This window comes from Microtus ochrogaster, chromosome 1 (assembly GCF_000317375.1).
Source record: "Microtus ochrogaster isolate Prairie Vole_2 chromosome 1, MicOch1.0, whole genome shotgun sequence".
Classification (NCBI taxonomy): Eukaryota; Metazoa; Chordata; class Mammalia; order Rodentia; family Cricetidae; genus Microtus; species Microtus ochrogaster.
This window is the reverse complement of record NC_022009.1, coordinates 77,458,269-77,483,225: the sequence shown is the minus strand read 5'-3', so window position 1 is coordinate 77,483,225 and position 24,957 is coordinate 77,458,269. Positions and strand designations below refer to the sequence as shown.

The window sequence follows — 24,957 nt, the reverse complement described above, 5'->3', positions numbered from 1 at the left end:
TTATTTGGAAAAGCCATTAATTACACTTCTGTTGTTTTATTACAGAAAATATGGAGAGAATATTTTCCCATTATATTGGATTTAAAATTTTTCTAGGCAGTCATTTTTTTAACTTCTGCCTTAAGACTTTAATACTGGGTAATGGAAAGTGGGTAACTGAAAATTGTATAATGAAGAAATTCCAAATTAAAATCTATACTTTCTATCTAAGAAATTGAGCATTGTATTTTCATATAAGTACATATCATGGAAGGTACAAAGACATAGTTTGTGTTGTAAGACATTCAACAAAAAGCAAAGACAGACATTTTCAAAATTTTTGGAATTGGAAAAGTTTTCGAAAAATAGAAATTTTCTCATCTTACATAACGTGACTCCGCTCTGACCTTTTATCTAAATTCAAGTGTGGGCACATAACTGTTGCTACGTAAAGTAAAATGACATGGTTACAAAAATAGAAAAAAGTGGGCTAAGTTAGCTCAAAGATTCGTAGCAAGTCCCCACCCTTGAACTATATCAAGTTGACAGAATAATCTGAATATTGGGCTTGTTTTATTCTGGCATGGAAACATTTATAAATTTATACTGCTCTATCTCCACTTTAAAATACTAACAAACAAGAGTATTACTAATATTTAAGGTTCAAGAGTTCTTTCACCATTATTATTTAAAAAGATGATTTTGAAAGGGAAAGTCTTCAAAAACTTCATAGGCTGAATAACTTCTGCTTTCCGTGGAGCTAATGTCTGCATTACCCTTAGTTGATGAATTTTCTCTCTCCCTGTAACTTCACTTTTTGAATTCTCAATGATAAAGTTTGTTGGACATTTTTGATCTTCTTACCTTTTCATTGACAACCCCTCCCCTTCCTGAATGATGCCTGCACACTCTCCACAGCCATTATTTGAACGTTACACTTCGAAGGCAAAGTTTTCAAGTCTTGATTGAATTTAGTTCCTTTTTCACCTTTCCTTTTTTCATTCATTCCACATCTGGGATGTATTTTGGGAGACATTTTCTCTTGTTTTTCTGATTTTTCATAATTTCATGCAGATTCTTCTTGCACTGAGGAAGAGTTTTCAATGCCCCTATTCTTATTCCTAGAGTGAATTTTTTCTTATTGGGTCTCTTTGGCTCACCTGCCATTGGTCAGGAAACAGCAACAAGTTTGAACCATTTGAGTTGGTTTTACAGACATTTTAAGCTCTACTGCTGAGGTAGAGCTAGACTTAGCTTGCCTCACCCATGTGTGTGACTCTTCTCCAGGTAGTCTGTGACTTCTTTTCACATATGAAAATATTTTTAGTATTTTCTACTATCTAGAAAATCTTAGCGTGTCTATATTGTTGAAGGCCTTTTTTCCCTTTTAGGTTTACTATTCTATTCGCAGTTGTTGGATATTTGAGGTAGATCAATATTTAACACGGTTAAATAATTTAAAATTCAGCCAACCTCAAGTCAGTACATACACATTTCTTCCAGCTTTGTACTTTAAAGCTTGTTTTCCTATTATAAAAGAATACAGATTTATAATTTAATGACATTTGAAAACATAGTGTGAGGTATAGAATAATTCTGCATCTTCTGTGCATTATGTCTGGGCGGAATTCTATAACCAATAACATCAAGAATAATTACAGTGATACACACTCTCCGAGTTACCAATGTCGCTGTACACATGCAGAACTCAGATATCAGATCCTTCAGGAAATTGTGAACCTCAACATAAACCCTCTCTTCCACTCCTCTGTTTTTACAGCTGTGTCCTTCCCCCGTGTGTTTACCTCAAGATGACACCTGCATCCTCTTCCTTGGCCTCCTTGGAGTCTGTGAATTATACAAGGGAGACCTCATGCCTTAGACTCCAGTTCTGCTTTCCATAGCTCACCAGGAGAGTCTGTGTTCTGAATATCTGTACTTGATTAGTTTAAAAATGAGGTACCAGTGAAGTCTGCCTGTATATCCAACCCAAGATATCAAAATGGTCATGCTAATGCTGTGTGTTTAGGAGCTGAGATCCCTCCCCCACCAGAAAGAATCTCTTATTATAAACTTCTGTTTCCTTTCTCACATGCTTTGTGGTAAATCATAATCGTGCCTTGGATTCACACAGTGGACTATAGCTTCTGGGATGCATCTATGAGTCCCATTTCCGTTGACTGTCACAGCAAATATGAGCCCAATGGCAGCCAATTCAAATGTTAGGCATAAGGAAATTGTTCCATGGATTCTAAATTTAACTGATTTATGAAATTCTAAATCAATTCTAAATTAGTTGTTTTCCCTCTTCAACACTGCCCTTCAGTAACCAGATGCTGAATATTTCAAATTCTCTTTCATGTCTGAATTCACAACTAAGGCTCAAACTCAAACTTCAACAAATAATATATTTATTCACTATTTAATTTTCTCCAGATATGAACAAAATTTTGTAAGCTTATTAAAATATCTGAGATCCAGTATTTTAATTTACCAATTAATTCATTTTTGGTTTAGCAAAATCAAACAGACAAAAATCCCAAAAATAAAGGCTTTGAGCAGGGAAATTGAAGGATTTGTGTTAAACAGAAACTTAGTTTTAAGAAACGTACCTTAAACCAACATGACCTTCCTCGTCGCTAATCTTTTTTTTTTTTCTCCATGTTTTTTATTCTAGTCATGTTTCGTCTTTATGACACAGATGGAAATGGCTTCCTGGACAGCTCGGTAATTTTTTTTTCAAACTTCTCTGAAAATTGCCAAATGGCTTTTTGTTTTGTTTTGAAAGAAGCAAAAAGTAAATTCATAGCTTTCACCAGAGAAGGCACACACTGTAGGACTGCTCACATGTTGATTTTGTCACCTGAGCAGACAGGATTGTGGGCAGTTCATTCAATGGCTTTGAAAACATACGACATTAGTTTTGCATTGAGCTCAGTAAACAAGGAGAATTCCAGCCTTATGAACAAAACAGGCCAGAGCTGAAACTGTGACCTAGGAAAGGAGAAAAACGATCTGTAAGATTCACCTCCAAGGAAAACAAGTATTGAGTAAGCATATAAAATCTAAAGAAATTGTGAAACTGATTTATAACTTTTCTTAAAGTAATCTTACTCAAATGCAGTGACGCTAGCTTATAGGTTGATGTGAGAAATCTCTTTCAAGAAGGCCTCATCTAATTCTGTGTGAAGGTTTCATCTTAAGCCAGACAAAGTTATGAAAGGGAAAGAGTCTGTATGAATGATTACCTGATAAGTGTAATGAAATGTTTATTCATTTATACTATGTGGGAATCAGTGGCAGTGCTCAGAGAAGTAGAAACGAGACACCCAGTGTGCACATCTGTACTGCACATGGCATTCAATTCTGCTCTACATTTGCTGATAATATAGTTTGTGTGCCCGGGAAGACTGCACGCAGTAATAAAAGAATTAACGCTGGAGTCGGGTTAGGCGTTCCCATGTGTGTGGGTGCATCGGACTCTGTCCTTGTGGTGGTGCTGAAGCCTGAACCCAGGGAAGCACGGAATAACACATTCCGCTCTGACTTTGCGAGAGACATGCACATACTGATGGCATAGGTTATCAAAGGCTTTTCTGTGCATCTGAAGTTGCTGTGGCTCAGACAGACCTAAGTGTTTGTGTATATGTTTATGACACTACTCTGAGAGTGTAAAGTTCAAAGGACCGCTTGCAGGCTTTAGCTCTTTCTTCCACCAGTGCAGGTGGTCAGTCTGGGTGACAGAAGCCTTAACCTGCTGAGCCACCTTGCCACATAGACTTTTACAAGGACATTAATGATGTTAGATTTGTCTTTCTATAGCACTAAGTAGAACAGTTGCATCCTTGTCTCTCCAGAGGGGAGGAGCTCCATCATGAGTTGATACTGCGATTCAGGGACATCTCAGGTTTAAAGCCCAGACTTCTCCTGTTCTTCTGTGTATTAATCTACACACAGAAAAACTGACACACAGAATGAGCTTGCTCATCTCTTCTGGTGCCACTTCACAGAAAGGCATTTAGATTTCTTGTAGATGTTTTAAAATATTTATTGTATCATTCATGTCTGCAATGATGCAAATTATATTCTAATACATCTAATGCAGATTTGTTTTAGGCAATGTTTCTTTTTAATTAAATTGAAATGATATGTCTTAACTAGGCTTTTAGCCACGGGTTGGCAGCAGATTCAAAAATTCAGTCAAGTGCTTTTTTTCCCCTGGATTTTGGCCATTTTAAGGAAACATATGTAGCGATTGCCGCAAACACTTCTAACTATATGCCCGATATGAAACACTGCCTTGAGAATCAATGCATTTGTTCATGATTAGTTCTTAATTTTTATTTTCTTTTTTGTGTAAATTAAAGGTCAAGCTATAATCCCCAGGATTGATTTTTTTTTACTCCGTATACTCTTTCCTTTAATAACTGTTTAAATTTTCTTTCTATAATTTTACATTGATATATTAAAGATATAACAGCTCACCGTTTAGAAAAAGAAAAGCAAGAGCATGGTTGAATTGAATGCTGACCATGTCTCATGTGTTATTAATGTTTACTGGTTATTTTCAACACTCTGGTGGCGTGATGAATGTTTTTCCTATGACAGCACATGTTATCCTTAGAGACCATTGTAGGATCATGACTGTGGTTAGGGGACGGTGTCCATTTCCCTTGTTAAGAGACTAACTAAGAGAGAACAAATGATTTCTGCAACTTACGTGCCGATATTCTGGTGTATGAACCACAGGTTTCGTTCATTGATCCGGAAGCTTTAACTCATCCACAGCATTGAACAAAGGTGCAATGGGTGAGAAATTAGTAATTCCCGCCGAATTGTTAGCAGGTGTTGGATATTATCAATCTCTATATCAATTTACTTATATTGTATTTTCTGTGACAACATTTCTCATATGACATGTTTGTTAGTTGTATTTTCTCTGGGAGTAGTGTGGCTCTCACTCATTTCTCAGGGCATCTCTACAGTCCCCATGAGATAACCTCCTCTTTCCATATCACTGTCTTTATCTCATGAACTGTGGCCAAATGTGATGGGATGTCGGCAGAAACATCTTTGATTTTCTATAGTTTCAAGTTTCATCTTTATAAAATTTTATATTTCAAATAGAAACAAATATCACTTTCTAAGTAACATAATTTCTGTATTATAAACAGTTATCTTACAAAATATGTAGTCATCTGGAGATAGCTGGGAAAACCAAGCTTTAGGTATAGACACTTAAAAATCATTCAAATTCGTTTAGCCAAGTCATCTGTATCCTCTGTATTCACTAGCGGTTCTTCAAAGAGCTGAGATGAAGACAGAGTTAAACTATAACTTGATCTCAGCAAATAAACTCTGCATATGCTTAACCCCCAAACCTTGACCTCAAAACACCATGTATCCTGAAGAAGTATCCTGAGAAGCGGTCAGCACAGTCCATATATGCTTTCAGTGCACGAAAATAAAAATAAACCCCTCAGTTGTCTGCCCACCTTCCAGCCCTCAGGACGTGCGGTGTCTTAAAACACCCTGAGAAAACACACATGTTCCAACTTTCCGGAAAGCTTGGCTAGATGAAAGCCCTGCTTGGCATTGTAGCGCCCTCTCCTGGTGAAGGCTTCAACCACCGAGGATGGATTTTTAGGTTCCTGTTTTCTGTACACAAGTTATAAAAATCTACAATAATTAATATAATTTAGACTTAGCTACTCTTTTCTATGTTGTTAAAAGATACCCACATAGCTTGTATGTATTTGTATATGATTTTTGAAATATTGGTCATTTAACTATTTCAACTTTTGTACTGACTGAACAAAAATGTTCTACATCCAGGACTAACCAGTTCCTTTCTCTCCGTCTCCCCCATTCCGTCTCGCACCTAGGAACTGGAAAACATCATCAGCCAGATGATGCACGTGGCGGAGTACCTGGAATGGGATGTCACTGAGCTTAACCCGGTAGGCACATGGGTGACTGAAGTGTTGACTGACGTGTGCATGGTCTCTTTCCTTTTCAGTGTTTCTGGGGTCTGAATATAGTAATAACATTTGTTTTTAAACTTTTGTGATTCAGTTGTTATGTCTAACCCGAAGCTGAGCTGATTCTGAATGGAATGATCGGTTGCACGTGATATTCTAAAGTTGCAGGCTTGGCTTTCCTCCTCACAGTTATTATATTTGGAATAGTGAGGTTACATACATGGGCTTAGTGGATGCTGCTGATGGGCACTGCCAAGGTCTGTGCTACACAAGAGGCTGATGTGTTTATATCCCAGGTGCACTGTGCTGCTCCTGTGCACATGGTATTTAATGCCTGTAACTATTGGATGCACTGTTTTAGTTATTCCTTAGGTGGGCAAACAGAGACCCACATGTGTTCAAATTGCTTCCTCAAAATCTACAACAAGTTAACAACACAGTCAGGAAGTTTCTACCAACTTGTCTGAAGAAATCATGTTAAAAAATGTTTCTAAGAACCTAAAGATGCCTTATTAGGTATTGATTTATACAAAACCACAGCATCATAAAAGGTACTGAAATTTACTTTAGGCCATTTAACTTTGGACATATATTTTGGGTGGGGAAATAGTGGGAGACAGTTGTCTGTTTTATTGTTGCAGTCCGGTAAGTTTATGAAATGTCCATGAAGAAAAAGATTCAGTTTTATTTAAGACCTGCACAGCATATGAATCAGAGAGGCTCATATGTTAATCAGCACTCACACTTATGCAGCTATTGCCACAATAAAGATAAGACTGAGACCAAAGCTTGCATTGCCTTCCCATCTGGCTCAACCAAAAGCAAGGCAGGACCCCTGTGCGAAACAGGGAACCATTCTTACCACGATTGAGACTCCTCCTGTTTTCATGCAACTATATTTCAGTGTCATTTGGTTAGTGGTGGGAATTTGCCTGCTGTGTTCATAGCAAGTCACACTGTCGCTCTCAGTTGAGTTTGTCTATGGAATACAAGGAATTGGTAAACTGTGCATTTAATTTATTGAAGAATTTATCTTGATAGTCCACTGGAATCACAGGGTTCATTAGAAGTTCTGTTGTTCCATTTGATCAGAAAAAAAAAAAAAAACTAAACTAGCATTTTCCTACCTAAACAGTTAAACAACTTTCTGTTCATGACAAACATTCATCTATCAGTGAAGTGTGCTTATTCTCATGGGAGCAAGTGTGTGTGTGTGTGTGTGTGTGTGTGTGTGTGTATCTGTTTCCTCTCAATACCAACCTCCAAGAAAACACAGGTTTTGGTGCCTATTCTGCACCAAAGTGAGAAATAGGTGTTTTGTTGTTGTTGGTGGTTTTTGTTGTTGTTGTTTTGTTTTTGAGACAGGGTTTCTATTTGTAGCCCTAGCTGTTCTATAACTAGCTCTTGTAGACCAGGTTGGCCTTGAACTCACAGTGATCAGCCTGCCTCTGCCTCCCCATTGCTGGGATTAAAGGTGTGCACCACCACCGCCACCTGGTTGAGATATGAATATTTCAAAGGAGGCAACAAAACAGCTGGTGGCTGAACAGTGGTCTATGACTGATACAACTAGAGACTGGAAATAAAAACTTCAGCAACATTTATGCTCAGTAATCCTGATATGCTGGGCTCCCGCAGGGACAGCTCCCATAGTGGAGAGTTAGGGAAACAACCTTACTTTGACCACGTGTTTGCTGTCAGAGCTCACCACCTTATCTTGCCTACATCTTCAACAGCAGCTCTTTTCCTTTGACTCTTTGTATTTCTGCACAAACAGAGAAAAGTGTACAGGAGGTTGGTAGAAACCATAGGAAGACCATCTTGTCCTTGGAAAGAAACTTTGTTAAGTAAGTCCAGGTCCTAACACTGGGTTTACTAAGCATACATTATTAAAGTATGAACCTGAGTATAGTGGTTCATCGTTTCAGTCCCGTCACTCTGGTGCTGAAGAAGGTGCCTCATTTGGCCAACTTGAGCTAATTACAGAGACCCTGCATTACAAAGTCAAAAAGAAAAAGGAAAAAAAAGAAGAAACAACAACGAACAAACAAAGCAGGCCCAGGGTTTGTGAGACAGCTCTCACCATGCTTTGTCTTTCCTTGTTCTTGCTTTGACAGGTTTAAGTAGAGCTTTTGGGGGGTCAGCCCCAATCTCCTCCCAGGGTTCAGAGAGGAAACCAGTGAAAGTCTCAGGAAGTCTGAGGGTGAAGGAATCTCTCATCCCATGCTTCTCTGATTCAGTTCCTTTATTGTTCTGCCGTTCTGTAAAGTTTCCAGTTTATATACACACACAATCAACAATTTTCTGGTAATAGTAAGGTTACAAGGCTTGAATTTCTCAGGGTCATAAAAAAGATAAGAGCTGCACAAAGCGCTGCTGTCAGTCTGTCAGTTTTCTTTACGGCTTTAGCGAGGCGTGGCTTTCAAAACCACTAGGCAACACTAAGAGGCAGAAAGTTGATTTAGGGAGCTTTAAATTCTAAGAGAAGAGGAGGGGAATTCGTATACTACATTCTTAAGTGTGATAAATTAGACGAGAGCTTTATGATTGATAAGTGTAGACCAAGATAGGGACACACCGCCAGAGCTGTGGCGCCTGGGATCACATCCGGATAACCACGGAGACTGGCATAAACTGGGGAAGAAGGCTCGCTAACCTGGTCCACGTTAACCTTTTTGCCAAGAAAGCAAGCTAAAGGGACCTCTCAGATCGACGAATTACATCCATTACCCTAAGCCGTTAGAACAAGGGAAACTTATGGTCACACAGTACAATATCCACGGCCTGATGATTTCAGGTTGACGGTGTCAAATGGCTGTATTTGTTCCAAAGCAGCCCATGTGAAAAGGATTACCTTGTCCGGAGCTGGCTAAATGATCAATGGTTTCTTCCTGTTATGTCTCAGAGTTAAGAAATAGACTAGAATACTATATCAATAAGTCACGGTGAGTGTAGGCACAGAGTGATAATAGTACAGTCAGAGCAGGGGGTTAACTGAGGTTGCATTTTCCCAAACCGGCTGCGAGTGAATTTGGGACACCCAGTAGCCTTCTCAGGAAGGACTATGAATCAACAATCCTCCAAGTGCCATATCTCCATCTTGGAAGATCCCAAATGTGATCTATTTGGAAGAGTCCTCTCGTGGCCAAATGTCCTGCCGATTGCAGCGAGCTGACTTCTAAGTTTATCTCAGGGAGTGGAGCAGAGATTTGACTGTGGGAACAAAGGTTTTTGACTGTGTGACTTTCCCACCTGGGTTCCACCGTGTGGGGAGAAGTTGCCCACTATACGTGGAAACATTGTGTGCACATGGGAAAAATGGTGCCCAACAGTTTAATGCACTGCTGAGTCTTTTGGGACGATTCCCACTTAGACAAGGCGAGTGCAATCGCTTCACAAGAATTTTGCGGCAAGAACAGCTGCTTTTTAAAAGGCAGTAGCCCCAGCGTCTTGTGTCTGGGCCCAACTCCATCAGAATCCAGTTGTTCTGGTGGGCTGACCTAATTTGTCAACTGAAATCTCACTGCGTAATCCTGCAGACCACAGCACAGGATCTCCCAGTTTACTCCAGTGTTGCCTCAAACTCCGCCTTCCTGCCCGCAGCCCCTGAGTGCTGCCCTCTCAGGAGTATGCTATCACAAGCTTGGTTCTCGTACTAGGTCATCTCTACTCAGCCCGTGACGTACCTCCATGAAGCACAATGTTTTAACCAGATCTTATACCATTTTATCAAGTTCTAAATCTTTTGCCTTTTATTTGGAAGCTATGAAGTAATGATGGGGGTGTTCCCTGCTCCCCAAAGTCTTCTTCTCCATCCTTGTGTTCATCCTTGTGCTGCAAAGATGAAAAACAATCTGACAGAAGACACCAAGCAACCAAGCAGAATGCTAGGGACGCAGTCCTTCGACTTCCAAACAAGGATCACATTTTAGCATCCTTTTACATCTTTCTTCTCAAGATGCTTGGATGTATTTCTCCAAACTGATTAAAATGCCCATATCATATGCAGGCCATATATTCCTTATTCCTTCACATTTTTACCACGTTTACCTTCCTAATTTTCCTAGGTTGGAAGCCTGTTGGCTGACGTGGGAACACCTTCACAGCAACCAAAGATAGCATAATTGGAACTTGTATATAATCTATATTAATAATCACTCAAACACCACATCAAACTTCCTGTGTACACTAGGGCTCTTTAACGTATAACACATCATCTCATTATATCTCTGCGTTTTTGAAATACCTTTGAAATAAGTATCCACATTATCACCACACTATAAAGCGGCAACTGTATCCCAGTCACACACTGTTGGCCATTACTTACAAGGTGTCTTCAAAGAACTCCAATCAAATATGATCAAGTCGTTAAGTTTGAGCTTGTTAAATTGTTATAGGCAATTAAGAACAACTTAATTCCCTCACCCATTACTACTTAGCAAAGAATTATTCGAGCTCTTTGCCATGATGTTAATTTGTCCAGACACTTTCTGGCATATATATGAACTTAAAAAGTGATCTCAAGGAAGTAATCAGAGACTACTTTCATCCTTAAATTAAAAGTACCTTTTAATTTTCACTGTGCTGCTCTTCCTTTGAAAAAAAAAAAAAGTTTAAAAGATGAACACTGTTCCTAAACACTCTCATCAAGGAAAGTCTGGTTCTAGAGATCATAGCAAGTCAACTCTCTTCCCAATAACAGGATTAACTGACTTATTTACAGACATATTTTCTCTGCTCTCACTCAGTTTCCAGTCACAAAATGATAGAACCAGTTGGAGGCAATTGTCTTGTGAAGTTTAAGGATTTAAAAAAATCAGTTCTTTGAATATTTTCCCATCTCCCTTTTCCAGATCCTCCATGAAATGATGGAAGAAATTGACTATGACCGCGATGGTACTGTGTCTCTAGAGGAGTGGATTCAAGGGGGAATGACCACTATCCCGCTTCTCGTCCTGTTGGGCTTGGAAAATGTAAGCCTTTTCACTGAGGAGGGTGTGCGATAGGTGCTGAGGGGCGCTTTGGCAACATTTGATGATCAGTCAGCTGGGTTGTTTTCTACAACTCAGCGTGTAGTGAGTTTCTCAACTTATAATAATTCCACCATATGATTTTGTGCAGCACAAATCCATGTAAAATGTTGTGCATATGTGTGTAGGAAATATAAATGGGATTAGATTTTAGGAATATCTGCAGACGTAGGAAGACATACGTGGTCTTTAGCATAGTAGAATTTGTCTCATTTCCATTTTGATACCACAATTCTTTTGCTGTCTTGTTCTCCAGAAGATCCATGAGTTCAGACATGGTCACAGGGAAGCTGAAATATATGTGGGAATTATCATTAGCATAGTTTATCAAATGTAGATGGTATTGTTTACAATTTTATTTTTATATATTTGCTCATTTTGAAGGCTTAAGTATTACCTCATTGATAAAACCATTGTCTGGACCTAGTCTACCACATCATGAATAAGGATAAAAATAACAGAAGATTAAAAAAAAAAAGCCCACACAAGGAATGAGCACATTCGTTCACCTTGAAAATTGATGTAGACGTGGTTTTTGACCTTTTTGTGCTCTGCATAATCTCAGACTATTAGTTGTAACTTGCCATTCATTGAATAAGCACATAAGGAAAAACATAACAAGTTAACAAGGAAAACAATAAAATGGCAAAGTTTTAAGGTTTTCTGCAGTAAAGTGCAGCTGTCATGTCTTTTAGGTTAGGACCTTCCAAAAATGCCTCTTGCCCAGAAATGGACCTCACCATTTCAAAGCCAAAATTTGGGTATTATAAGTGGAAGTGATCATACAGGAGGAAGGAAGGGAGGTGTAGCGTGTCAGGGTTGTGTGAGGGATGTGTGGTGTCTGACACTGGTGCCGTCTCACAGTGGGACAGCACCTGCCTCGCCCACCTTAGGCCTCGAGTTCCATCTTATGCTCCACAGAAAAAAAAAATTGGACAAAAGCAAGGGATTCGCTAGCATGGAAAGAGGAAAGAAAAAAAAAAGAGTGACGGGATGATTTTATTTGGAAGTAATTGTTTAGTAAATTTTAAATGTTATCTTATATAAATACTTTGTAAAATTATAAAAAGTAGCATTATTTAATTATAGATCTATAAAAAGTTAGAGTGTTGTTTTAAAGCAACAGGATAACTCATTTTAGTGTGACGGTAGCTGGATGGCAATCTTCTGATTCTAATATCACATCAGTTATTTATAAGTAGCTTATGCTATAACTTCATTTTAAAAATTAGTGCCTAATGTTTTGAGTGCAAAAGGATTGTTTAGAATTTAAAAGGAGAAACCTATTTGGGAGTGGTTTTTGAAGTCGTCGAGACTGTGTTCCCAATTATAACCACTAGGTGGCAGAGTAACATTGCTTAATACGAAAGGAGATTTTTTTTAAATGTAGGATTGATTATATTTTCACTGTGAAGAACCATTCTAAAAGAGGAATTTTACTTCTTTTAGTTTTTTATAAACAAATAATGCAACAATTTAAAATCGACTTTAATAAAATAATAACCCCTGTAAAACGTAATCACCATAAACAATATATACTACTGAGAGACCACTCCTAAGCAAAACCAGCAGACAGCTGAGTGATGAGAACGAGCCATTGCTTTTAGGAACTGAAACTTACTGCCTTGTTGTGGGTAGGTGGTTAGTTACAACGTTATCACTCACAGAGGACTCGATTCATGACACTGTATGTCCCCTCCACATCGCACACCCCACCCCCTGGTTTTTGGCTTTTAAATTGGGAATCTGGGTGCTTCAACTTGAAACTGGCCATTCATGTAAAGTCTGCTTTGTTAAATTGTCCTATACATCCGTGCATATTGTCGGCGATGGCCTTAGGGAGTAGATGCAAACTGACCGCGTGCTGAATGTCATAGTGTATTTGAAAGCGACTTCAGCATGATAGCCAAACTGCCCTGGCAAGAGCCGCGTCCTGGGAGCGCACGGTTATAAAGAAAGCACAGCCCTCCTCCATGTCATCGCACTTCGGTGTTTCTCTTCAGTCCAGGGGCCTCCCCATTCTCCAGAGCCTCTGCTCTGCTTCCCCCGGACCTGATGACTAGAAAGTGGCTGCCGTTTCTTTTCCTGTCCAAGAGTTCCCACAAACCTCACAGAGTTCAAAATAAACTAACCAGAGAAGGACAAAGTAGTGCAGTCTCACACATGAGAGGGGAAGTCGGAGCTTTGTGAGTTCAATCACCACGAGGTATTTATGCCTGAGAGGTGTGCCCTCCTTCTTCACGATTCACACCATTGGACAACGTTTAGAGTTTTTGTTTGTTTTGTTTTTCTTTTCTGGGGTAGCACTTTTGCTTAAATTTTATATAACTAAGCTTTAAAACAAATCAAATCAAAACAAAATAAACAAATAAAAAAAAAAACACCCTGGAAGTCATGTCTTCCCAGGCCATTGGTATACAGGACTTGCCTGAAATAGTTAAGAATAAGTTTCATCTCCACTTTTTTTTTTTTAACCTCAAATTTAGAAAACAAAGGTCTACTCATTACATACGCCACTCTCCGTTAGTAGTTACTGTGTCCTTAGAGACTAGAAACTGACTCTAAAGGACATTGCATCATTTAGATACCAGGGCCACAGATCTTTATCTAAACTCCCTTCCATGACGTGATAAGATGAAAAGCAATCACGATTCTCGTATAAATGATTGACCAAAGCTGTGGTTTAATAAAACTTTATTTCTAAAAGCAAATGTCTAGGCACATTTAACCAGTGCCGAGGTTTGTCAGATTATGATCTGTTCTGCCACTGTTCTGTTTGTTGACTTTTTTTTTTGTTTTTACTTGTAAGGTCTCACTCTGCAGTTGAGACCTTCCTCAAACCTAAGAAGATAGTCTTCGCTCAGGCCCTTGAGTGCTATGGTATTACAGGTGTGCATCAGTAGGCCCGTCACTCTGATTTTACATCTTACAAACAAGAGGAACGTCAATTAACTTTCAATTAGTCTTGAGAAGTAGAGAAAGGTGCGTAAGTGTATGAACACTGCAACAACCGGTAACTACAACGAGATGCCACAAGGAACAGGAAGACCAGAACAGGAGCAGAGCTACCTTCAGAGTGCTAGTCAACCTGGTTTTCATTGACTGACATCCGAGATTGTGATAGGCAGTTAACCTCTCTAGAAATATGAAGAGAAGCAGTCCTAACAGTCTGCTCTTTGCTGACACTGCAAAAGCTAATCATTCAGTCCTTCAGATGCAAGAGATAAAAATGCTTCAATCTAAAATCTATAGTCTTAACACTATAATAACATATACCTTTTAATCATGAAGAGTTTTCATTGTCTTGTCATGCAATAGGATGACCTATCTAAACAGTTGTTTGCTTGAAATAAGAAATTTTAACTCCTCTTAAGAAATTATTTTGTTAAGCAGGGCGGTGGTGGCACACGCCTTTAATCCCAGCACTCGGGAGGCAGAGGCAGGCTGATCTCTAGGAGTTCGAGGCCAGCCTGGTCTACAAGAGCTAGTTCCAGGACAGACACCAAAGCTACAGAGAAACCCTGTCCTGAAAAACCAAAAAAAGAAAAAAAGAAATTATTTTGTTTTAGCCAGACATGGTGGCACAGGCCTTTAACCCCAACACTCAGAAGGCAGAGTGAGACCTTCAGTGAGTTTGAGGCCAGCTTGTTTTACATAGAGAGTTCCAGGTCAGGCAGGGCTATATAGTGAGAGGCTCTCCCCCCCATAAACAAAAACAAAAACAACAAACAAAAAATAAAAGCAGAACAAATGTATTTTATTTTAAATTTATTCTTTAAGAATTTCATACCTATGCTTTTTCAGACTCAGGCCAGCTGGCCTTGGTGAATTCCCGAAAGAACATCCCCATCGTCTCAGAGTGTGGGTGTACCCCTCATGGTCCTGAGTTCCTTGCTCGTGCTCCCCCTCCTTCAGCTCCTGATTTGGATCTTGAGATTTCTGTCCGGTGCTCCAATGTGGGTCTCTGTCTCCTTTCATCACCTGATGAAGGTTAATATTCAAGGGGATGTAAAGCATGGGATAAAACCGGACTTGCTGAACATAGCGGACAATGAGGACTACTGAGAACTCAAGAACAATGGCAATGGGTTTTTGATCCTACTGCACGTACTGGCTTTGGGGGAGCCTAGGCAGTTTGGATGCTCAACTTACTAAACCTGGATGGAGGTGGGCGGTCCTTGGACTTCTCACAGGTCAGGGAACCCTGATTGCTCTTCAAGTTGATGAGGGAGAGGGACTTGATCGGGGGAGAGGGAGGGAAATGGGAGGCGGTGGCGGGGAGGAGGCAGAAATCCTCAATAAATAAATAAATTTAAAAAATAAAAAAATAAAAAAAAGAATTTCATACCTATATGCAACAAAAGGTGATCATGTCCCTTTCCCTCTGCCACCCCCAATTTTCACCTATGTTTCCATTTAGAGCAACCCACATATACAAGGCTATAGGGTCACTCACTGGAGCAAGGGTAACAAGCCAGCAGTTACAGTCCAGAAAAATGATTCGCTCTGCTTAGTACAGTGGTTCTCAACCTGTGGGTTATGACCTCTTTGTCATCCAAGACCATCGGATGACACAGATAATTGCATTATGACTCATATCAGTGGCAAAATTACAGTAATGAAGAAGTAGTAAAAATAATTTTATGCCTGGATGTCACCACAGCATGAGGGACTTTATTAAAGGGTCACAGCATTAGGAAAGTTGAGAAGCACTGCCTTAGCAGGTCTCAGCTGCCAAGAGCATTCATTCCAGCTAAAGATGAGACCATGAGCCTCCGTCCTCCATGCCTGGTTTTGGTTGATTTGACTAATTTGGATCTCGGGCAGAAAGCTACATGTGCAGTGAGTTTCTAAGTGCATTGTGCATATCATGTCCAGAAGACAGCATCCCCAGCCTCATCCACCAGCTCCTACACTGTTTCTACTTTCTCTTTCTCACTGATGCTCGATGAGCCTCGTTATGGCAGGGATAAAGATGTCTCATCTGGGCCTGAGCACATTAGTTACTTATTCTGAACACTGACTGGTTATTAGTCTCTGTATCGGCTGCTGCCTACTTTGCAGTGTCTCTGACAGCGGTTTCAAGCAATCTTGCTGGACAGATATGCACAAAGATATTTAGAAGGCAATCTCCCTACACGACCATTTAGCAAAATAGACCTAGATGGAAAAGCCTCAACTTTCTGATTATATAAGATGTGGCCACGTTTAACCTGAGTTGCATTTGAAGGGAATGTTTCATCTCACTACATGGCTTCAAAGAAACACGGTGTTTAGTCTTTATATGTAATATATACTATGGATTAGATTAAGAATATTTAAGGGCACATTTTTCTTCATGCTTTTGCTTGAATGAATAGCAAAGAAGTGATTTCTTTCCTGCTGAGATTAATGAGTGACAGACAGTGATGTGCTTTGATTAAACTAAATCATATTTGGAAAAAACCTGATATTCACATTTTAATTAAAATTTTTAATTTTGTTAGGAATGTTTTTCCATTCTCTATACATGGATCAAATGTTAAGGAGTTGCAAAACCTGACAAGATCCAGGATTCCATGACAGGTTATTAAAGAAAACTATTATATTATTACACAGTATGATATGGCACAGACTTTGATTGGAGTCCTCTGGATGAATGGGCCCTGTTCTGACTACAGGAAGCACAGTCTAAAAACTAGCAACCAAATCTGACTCTACCCATATGTTAATATATCTTCCTGAGTTCTTTTCACCCAGACTTAGTGAAGTCCAACTTTTTGTCAAAGAGAACAGCTTTTATTATAGTGATATAACTTATAGATAGTGAACAAAATAAACAAAACTTTGTAATGATCTCTAACAATGGAAGTAACTTGCAGCACGTGCTCTTCTATGTATTCAGGGAACTTGGTGAGATGTACGATCGGGGGGATTAGGCCTGGGATGTCTGAAAAATATCTCTTTAGAGTCTTTGGAAAATTATTACCATTTAGAATGGCCCTAATTCATTTGAACAGTGTCTATGTCCTGAGAAAAGCTGAGAAAAAAAACACTAAAATTTTCAAGAACAAACAGGCAAATAACAGCAGAACCAAAGGGCATTCCATTTTTATTTTTCCCACATCTGTCTGAATTTTAGAGAACTGAAGGTTGAAGAACGTCTGAGAGCCCTTCCTTTGGTGGACTTCTCCAGGGATCACTGAACAGTCTTCTTTGCCATAGGCATGGAACAGTCCTGTTTCTAGTATAGGGAAGAGGGGAGAAAAAGCAATATTTAATGAAATAAAGTACAGTGGACCTAGGAAGAGCCTTTTCAATTATTTAGGCTGAAGCATTTGGATGTTACACAATTCAGCCCTCTGATGGCAATAATATTTGCTGTTTATATAACACCAGTCTTCAAGGAGCTAAATTAACTTCACAGGTGTTGTATAATGAAACCTCACACTATGGCCTGAGAAGGGAAAGTGGGTGCCCTCATTTTATCAGACAGGGAAGAAGTAAGGAAAGTGAGACAGTATCTTCACATTTTCATCATGGGCCAGAATTCAGGCATTTCAGATTCTCTGCTCATTCTTTTAAAAAAAAATGTCATTCCTTTTTTGATAATAAATATTTATTTGCTATAAAAGCATTAATAGGAATACATTCTTCTGATATGAGGAGATGGATTCTCTCTCAACTACCAAGTTTACAATCTAAATAAGACAAGACAAGACACGAAAATCCAGAGAGCTTCGGTGCAATTTGCACTATGACAAAGAGTTGGCTCTTGGTTCCAATTTCTTCTCTGAATTGAAGAATTCATTCAGAAACATACATATTTCATCTCTGGCATATTGGGGCAGTGCACCAGGCTAAGAGTTATAAAGCTATTTAATTTTTTTTTGGTAATTCATTTTATGCCCGGGTAATAGATTTGTGCATCACTTGCAGCCTGTACATGGCTAAGTGTTCTGATTGACAGAACACCCACGTTCAGACTTGTTTATTTTTTGATAAGGAAAATGCCAGCTAACTTCGTCCATATGTGCTCTTCAACAGGATGAGGCTTATTCACATGGAATGGCCAGTCGCTTAAAATGAAATGACAGGGAGGACAAAAACAGCAAAACATATGAAAATTAGAATGTTTCCTCTCTCCTTTTACTTGAAAATGTCTTAAAGCAATGTGCTGCTACTTTCAAAGATTATCAAAAACCAACAGTCTCATAGCAATACTTTTAGATCAAGATGTCTAATTCCTTTAATGTGATGGAAATAAAAATACAGATCATAATATATAGCAAAGATAAACATTTATTATCCCATTTAGATTCTAGAGCTATTAAAATTATGACGACATATCAAAACCAGTCCTGGGCTCAGAAATAACTACGAAGCTTATTTTTTAAGTTATGTAGAAAAATATTTAAAATTTTCTCTCCTGATGTGGTATCAATGATAATCATCTACATCCTCTCAGAACTGCTTTCGTTGAGAGCTTCCCAGTCCCTTATCCGAAAGACAAATTTGAATATTGATGAGAAATTGGAAAAGGTTTGGTATTAACCTGGTTGTGAAGGTAATGGATCAACTCTCTATAGTTCCCAAGTACCAGAGAACATGAGATGCCCTGAGCCAGACCCTGAGCAAAGCAAGGAATAGGCGTTTCGCAGCTCAGTTGGCTTGCCTTTCTCCCTTCCTGTAAGGAGATTAAGGGATGTGAGCCAAGTAAATGCTGTACTCAACTCAGAGACTGGTTCCTTGGATTGGGAAACCAAGTCACTATGTAGGACAGAAGTCTGTTCAGCCTATCTTTATTAGCAAGGACAGAGCCTGTTATCACCTCTGGAGAGAGCTGCTTCTCTATTGTGCAAGGTATTGGATAGTCGCTTGTGTTTGAAATGTCTTCCTGGGACAAAAACAAGGCAGTGCTTCTGCCTTCAAAAGTTGAAAATATTCAAGGGGCCCATCGACAAGTACCTACCAGGAAGAATTTTCATTAATGCTTCAACTTGTGATGCAAATTTGACATTTCTCATTCTAATGTGAGAATTAGTTACTATGGATTTATGGATATTATAAATCAGTGTCCTTTCTCTCACTGTGGTAAGAGAGAGTAGTTAGAAACAGTATTATTAATATTTTATTATTAATAAAAATGCTTGTGTTATCTCTTTATAGATTCCCAATACAGTATATTATTATATACTTAGATATTAGTTGGGGACTCAGTGTAAGAAGTATGTATTCTTGACAACTTGAGAAATTATGAATTATGTCACTGTTGATAGAATATCTACCAGTAATTTCAAAATTCAGTTTCACACAAATTGGAGAATGAGATATGAAGGGTATGTAATAATATACAAAATGATGGTAATAAATGATGGCAACATGATACTTTCATGTAATATTTTTGTAGCTTTTGTAGGGACTTAAATATGGAGTAGCATCCTGTAGATTTGTGTTATTTTAATCTTGACCAATATGGATGTGATAAATGTCATTAGTTATTAAAATATTATATACTTAGCATAATAAAACAAAATAGCACTTTTCTTTACTAAAATTGTGAATTAATGTAAATATGGGGTTTATTGTGACACGTAACTACCACGATTGTTATAAAAGTGATAATAATATTTATACTTTCACCATCTTTCATTATGGAGAAAAATAAATCACTGTTTTGCAAGACAGGTAAAGAAATGGTTATATAATTATGCATCAACATTAGTATTTAATGCAGAATATATTATAAAAGTTTACTTTAGGGAATGCAGAATATATTCTTTAAGAATACCTTAGAGATGAGCCGGTGAGGCCCTAGAATCACCATGTCTGATTTGTAAACCTTACATTTTGCACCCTGTTTTTCATTCGTTACAAAACCTGATTTCATTCTGAATTCTGTTTTTCCCAACAAAACGGTGAACTAATTATTTCTACATGTTTCCACTTTCCGGGCTTACACTAGATCTTTCTCTTTATTCGTTTGTTGTGGAATTGCGCGCTAATTATGAGCTACTTAAAGGCGAAGCAGGCACGCCCTGTGTTCAGGGAGAGCTCTGTTTGGAAGGTCCTTGTGGTGGCGGCGGTGCTGTTACGCTGTTGACAGGAGACAAGATGTCATGGGTTGGTACACCATCTCAGAGCCGTTGGTGGTGTCTCGTCGGACTGGAGCAGACGTGTTTTTCCAGTGTCTCAGTGGCGATCTTGTAAAGTAGGGTGTAGAGATGAGGGAACAGATTGTCTTTAGACGCTTCGGTCCAGTCTGAGCTTTATTGGCACTTGCAGATTCTACTGTTTATTTCATTAAGTGGAATCTGTTTCTCTCCCGTCCTGTGCAGAATGTGAAGGATGATGGACAGCATGTGTGGCGACTCAAACACTTTAACAAGCCTGCCTACTGCAACCTCTGCCTGAACATGCTGATCGGTGTGGGGAAGCAGGGCCTCTGCTGCTCCTGTGAGTACTCGGGCCCTCCCTGACGTCATCACTTTGCTTGAGGGAAAACTGAGCGCATGCAAGTGCCCTGTTTGTGTGACATACCCCTGAGCCGAGCCGTGGTGCTTATAATGTGTATTTCCCTGTAGTCCTTCAATCCTTTCAGAAGGAATTAAGGATGCTTTCCAACTTTCCAAGTTCTCAGACATTTCTTTCTATTGTAGTTCAGTTTTCGTGTTTCTTGTCTCTCCTTGAAATATTTAGACATCTTTCACTGGTTTCTCTTACTTACATCATATTTATATTATATTTTATATTCACCCCATACGCGAACCACTTTATTTTTAATTAGCTTTTCAAGGTGAGAAGATTCATTCAGGTCTTAAAATAAAAGACTTAGATCAAATGAATAAAAATGGATTTTGTTCATTCAAGTTATCAAAAAAATGCAGCTTCAAGTCCTGCATGTTTTACTTTCTCTCTCTCTCTCTCTCTCTCTCTCTCTCTCTCTCTCTCTCTCTCTCTCTCTGTGTGTGTGTGTGTGTGTTTTCCCACGTGTGAGCATGTGTTCATGTGGAAGTCCACGGCTGACTTCTGTGGTTTCTTGAACCTTACATCCTGACTCAGATTCTCCTAGTGACCCACATCTAGCTAGTCCAGCTAACCATTCTGCTCCTGGGAGACTGTCCCCACCATCTGTGAGAGACAAACGGTCTTTTTAAAAGTGAATTCTTAGGGTCTGCACTCTAGTCTTTGTTTGGCAAGTCCTGCACCTGCTGAACCATTTCCCCAACTCCCTGACACATTGTGTTTACATAAAGAAAAGTCTTCATCTGCTTTGCATAGCTATAGAAATAGAAGGCATCACAAGTCATTTCTGTTTTAATTTCAGCTCCCTTGTCTGACAAGATTAATTTTATTCTAATAAATCCACACGACCAGTTAGAGATTTGCTAAGAGGGTGGATGTGTTATCAGTGGTAGTTAATTAATACAATTGTCATTATCCATTTAATTTATTGCATTGTTACCTGAAAATAAAGTTGATATTCTCTGAGGTAGGAATGAAGTTCTCCATTGATCCAACAGTTCAGCCACATTCTTTTCTGTGTTGTATTGTGCTTCAGAATTTTATTTCTATAGGTGCATTATTTGACATTAAAAAACCTACACTTCATGTATATAATTTTTAAATCACTAAGACTTTTTACGTTTGCATAACACACTGCCACATATCACATACGAGGAACATTTCTGTTGGCCACTGTGGAAGATTCAGATATGCTAGAACTTTCTGCATGTTCAAAAACAAAAACAAAACAAAAAAGCATCAAAACCCCTGCTTTAGAACTTCTATAACTTTTTGAGGGGGTAAACATTTTAGGACAGATTTGATTGCTTTAAACATGGTAACTTTCAAAGACGGGTGTGGTATAATAGAAAAGGACAGTATGTGTTCCTCCAAGCTCTTGCACGAACATCACAGACAGGATGTTTTAGAGCATTATTATTATAAAATGCTATGAGCATTATAGGCATTTCATTCATAATCCAAGAAGGAGATTGTTAAAGTGATCACCTGTTGAGTTTTATACATTTCTACATATTGATAAACTCTGGGCCATTAGGTTGGGAGTCAGCCTTCACCTTAAAAAAAATCATCTATCTATCTATCTATCTATCTATCTATCTATCTATCTATCTATCTATCTATCTACCTATCTATCCACACACATACACATATATAATTTACTGGTATTTGTGCCTGTATATGTGTTTGCATATAAATATCAAGTTTTGTTTCCTAGCACTATAGATTGCCTCATGAAGTTATTTGTTTTGGAGAAACAATAGCATGATGAAAAAGAAAAATGAACTTCCCTTAGTGCCTGGAATGGATGATGAGGTCTACTTTCTAGAAATAGAAAACTCTGTCCTTTCCCACAGAGATAAGTCAATGTACAAAGCAGTATAAATGCACAGGCATTGGCGGCCATGCTTGCCAGCTGCTCTCGTGCCTATACTTTGTGAAATATAGATCTCTTCCTTCTAGCGAATGACACCAAGCCATTTGGCAGCCATCAATTTGTCTTTAATATTTTTGTCATCTGGGAATTATTGTGAAGGATTTGAGCGAGGACTGATTTAATTAAGCATTTCCTGCTATGCCATGATGGAGGAGCCTCGGTCTCTCATATGCATACTATTTCCTGTACTAATTGGCCTTTTTGTATTCCATGATAAAAACAGCCGACTTGGACTTTTTTCCTTGCTGTGGCTGATTGGATTGATTAGGGAGCTGTGGATGTGAAATGAGGTTCTGTTAATGTCATTCTCCCTCATAAAACTGCAATCAGGACCAGGGTCAGCTCTGACACTGAGTACCTGTTTCCTTTCAGTCTGCAAGTACACAGTCCATGAGCGCTGTGTGGCCAGAGCCCCTCCCTCCTGCATCAAGACCTATGTGAAGTCCAAGAAGAACACAGATGTAAGTCTGGCAACACGGGCTTTCTAGATAATGTCACCACGGGTACCTCCTCTTACTAACATATTTTTCTTCTGTTCTAGGTCATGCACCATTATTGGGTTGAAGGCAACTGTCCAACCAAGTGTGATAAGTGCCACAAAACAGTTAAATGTTACCAAGGCCTGACAGGGCTGCACTGTGTTTGGTGTCAGATCACAGTGAGTAATGCATGACATCACTGCCCTGGAAGGCTTCAGGGTTAGACTATATCAGCTGAAATCTTATGGCTTTTTATATCATCTGCCCGAGGGTTAGATTTGTTCCCAAAGAAGACAAGACTGTAGGACTGATCTTAGAGTTGGCATGCAGATATCTCTGTGGAGACCTCCAATTGTCCCGCTCCGTGCCCCCGTGTCTGCCTCTGTGGCTATTATCCAGTTCGTGAGCTTCGGGCCAGGGAGCTGGAGGTTAAAATACACAGACACACACAGACAGACAGCGACACGGGTCATCCTTGAATTCCCCAAGAATGTCCCCTTTATTGTGTTTAGGGGCAGATTATATAAAGATAGCCACACCCCAGCCAAACCCACCAGAAACCACTCTCCTCCCATCAGGAACTCCTGAAGGTCTTGTGCTCAGAGCAGCTGTGGGCACTCAGATCAGGGGATTTCAAGAAATTCAGGATCTGGGGTCTCACTGCTCCCAACATTGGCATGTTTATATGGTTTTCACATATGGTCCCAGAGTTCTAGAAGTTCCCAAGAAAGCAATCAGAAACCACAAGTGAAAAGTGGGCAAAGTGAAGGGGTTCATTTCTATTTGGGCATTCGTTGCTTCTTGGGAAATCCAGCCATTCTCCCAAGCACATTGATTTCCTGTAGGTACATTGTGAATTGGGCCCCAGAAGGTTTTGATATAGTAATAATTAAGGTCTTTTGTGAGACGTTCTAGACTCTATCAAGTTTACTGTCCAAGAGCTTTAAAAGTCTTTGGAATAAAAACAGTTATCAGATGATCCCACTATCTGTTTAATTCCTAAAATGTAGTGTAAACAAACTTTTCTCTTTTTTTGAATGTTTATTAGCCTTGAGGGGTGTTTTGTTGTTCTTGTTTGCTTTCCACAGAATAGCACATTGGGCTTTTCATTCTTAACAGTCTTTCTTTAACAGAATATACAGCAGAGGCCACTGGGATATTTACACAGGTTTTTTTTTTTTTTGGTAGAGCTATAAGGTTTTTCCCAAACCTTCATGTTAAACTGTATTCTTAAATACACACACACACACACACACACACACACAGAGAGAGAGAGAGAGAGAGAAAGAGACATTTCAAATGTAATGAGTCTCCACTCATTTGCCAATGTCTCTGAGAAATTTCAGAAATTTAATTTTCAACAACAGTAAGAAAACTTTAATTAATTAATTTATCTTGTAGTTAGCTGACAGAATATGTATTTATTATTTTTCATAGCTTTCCTTGAGATACTTTATGAAAATTTCAAGCATCACTAATTTTCATGACAAGGTCATAGACCTGCATTCTCAAGAGCAACACTCAACTTTTACTTGGGCTGCTGATCACAGCATGGGCATCTCCTCACTGTGGTAGCTAAAAGCCAGTTTTTCCTTGTCTTTCACATTATCTTCTTCATAGAGCCTGCTGCTAAGCCCTCACATTTCTTCCTTAAAATATCTCTCCCCGATCTGAGATTTTTGACTTCACATTCCCAACCTTAGCGCAAGCTCTCAGCACTTCCCAACTAGATCAGAGTAAGAATCTCTTGGCTCATTTCCCTGACAGAAGGTACTTCTCTGGTGTAGGCTTCTGTACCACCACCAGAAAAACTTTTGAAACGACTAGTTTGCTATACAACGCCCTCTTCAGCAATAAATAATAATTCCATGACAATACATGCAGCCTACCCGCCACGTACCGCATTTTGACTTTGAGTCCCACAAAGCTCAGACTTAAGTTTGAAGCACGCGTTCTTTCACTCTCCTGCCCTACCGACTCCCCAATTAGAGCTGGGTTTCTGCTGAGAAACCCCTGGGAAGGCTGTGGTTAATTTCACCTCTTATTTC

The 24,957-nt window shown here is 39.1% G+C and overlaps 1 protein-coding gene across 9 annotated transcripts in view; it reads left to right on the top strand.

The window, feature by feature from the left end:
• The window catches only part of Dgkb (diacylglycerol kinase beta), a 594,132-nt gene that overhangs the window by 164,241 nt on the left and 404,934 nt on the right, over positions 1-24,957 (top strand). For all 9 annotated transcript variants that reach the window (XM_013347831.2, XM_013347829.1, XM_026782456.1 and 6 more), the window contains 6 exons: positions 2,657-2,706; positions 5,865-5,939; positions 10,814-10,933; positions 20,308-20,425; positions 22,803-22,891; positions 22,972-23,088. In XM_013347831.2, coding sequence (XP_013203285.1) covers positions 2,657-2,706; positions 5,865-5,939; positions 10,814-10,933; positions 20,308-20,425; positions 22,803-22,891; positions 22,972-23,088 — 569 coding nt within the window. The remainder of the gene's footprint in view (positions 1-2,656; positions 2,707-5,864; positions 5,940-10,813; positions 10,934-20,307; positions 20,426-22,802; positions 22,892-22,971; positions 23,089-24,957) is intronic.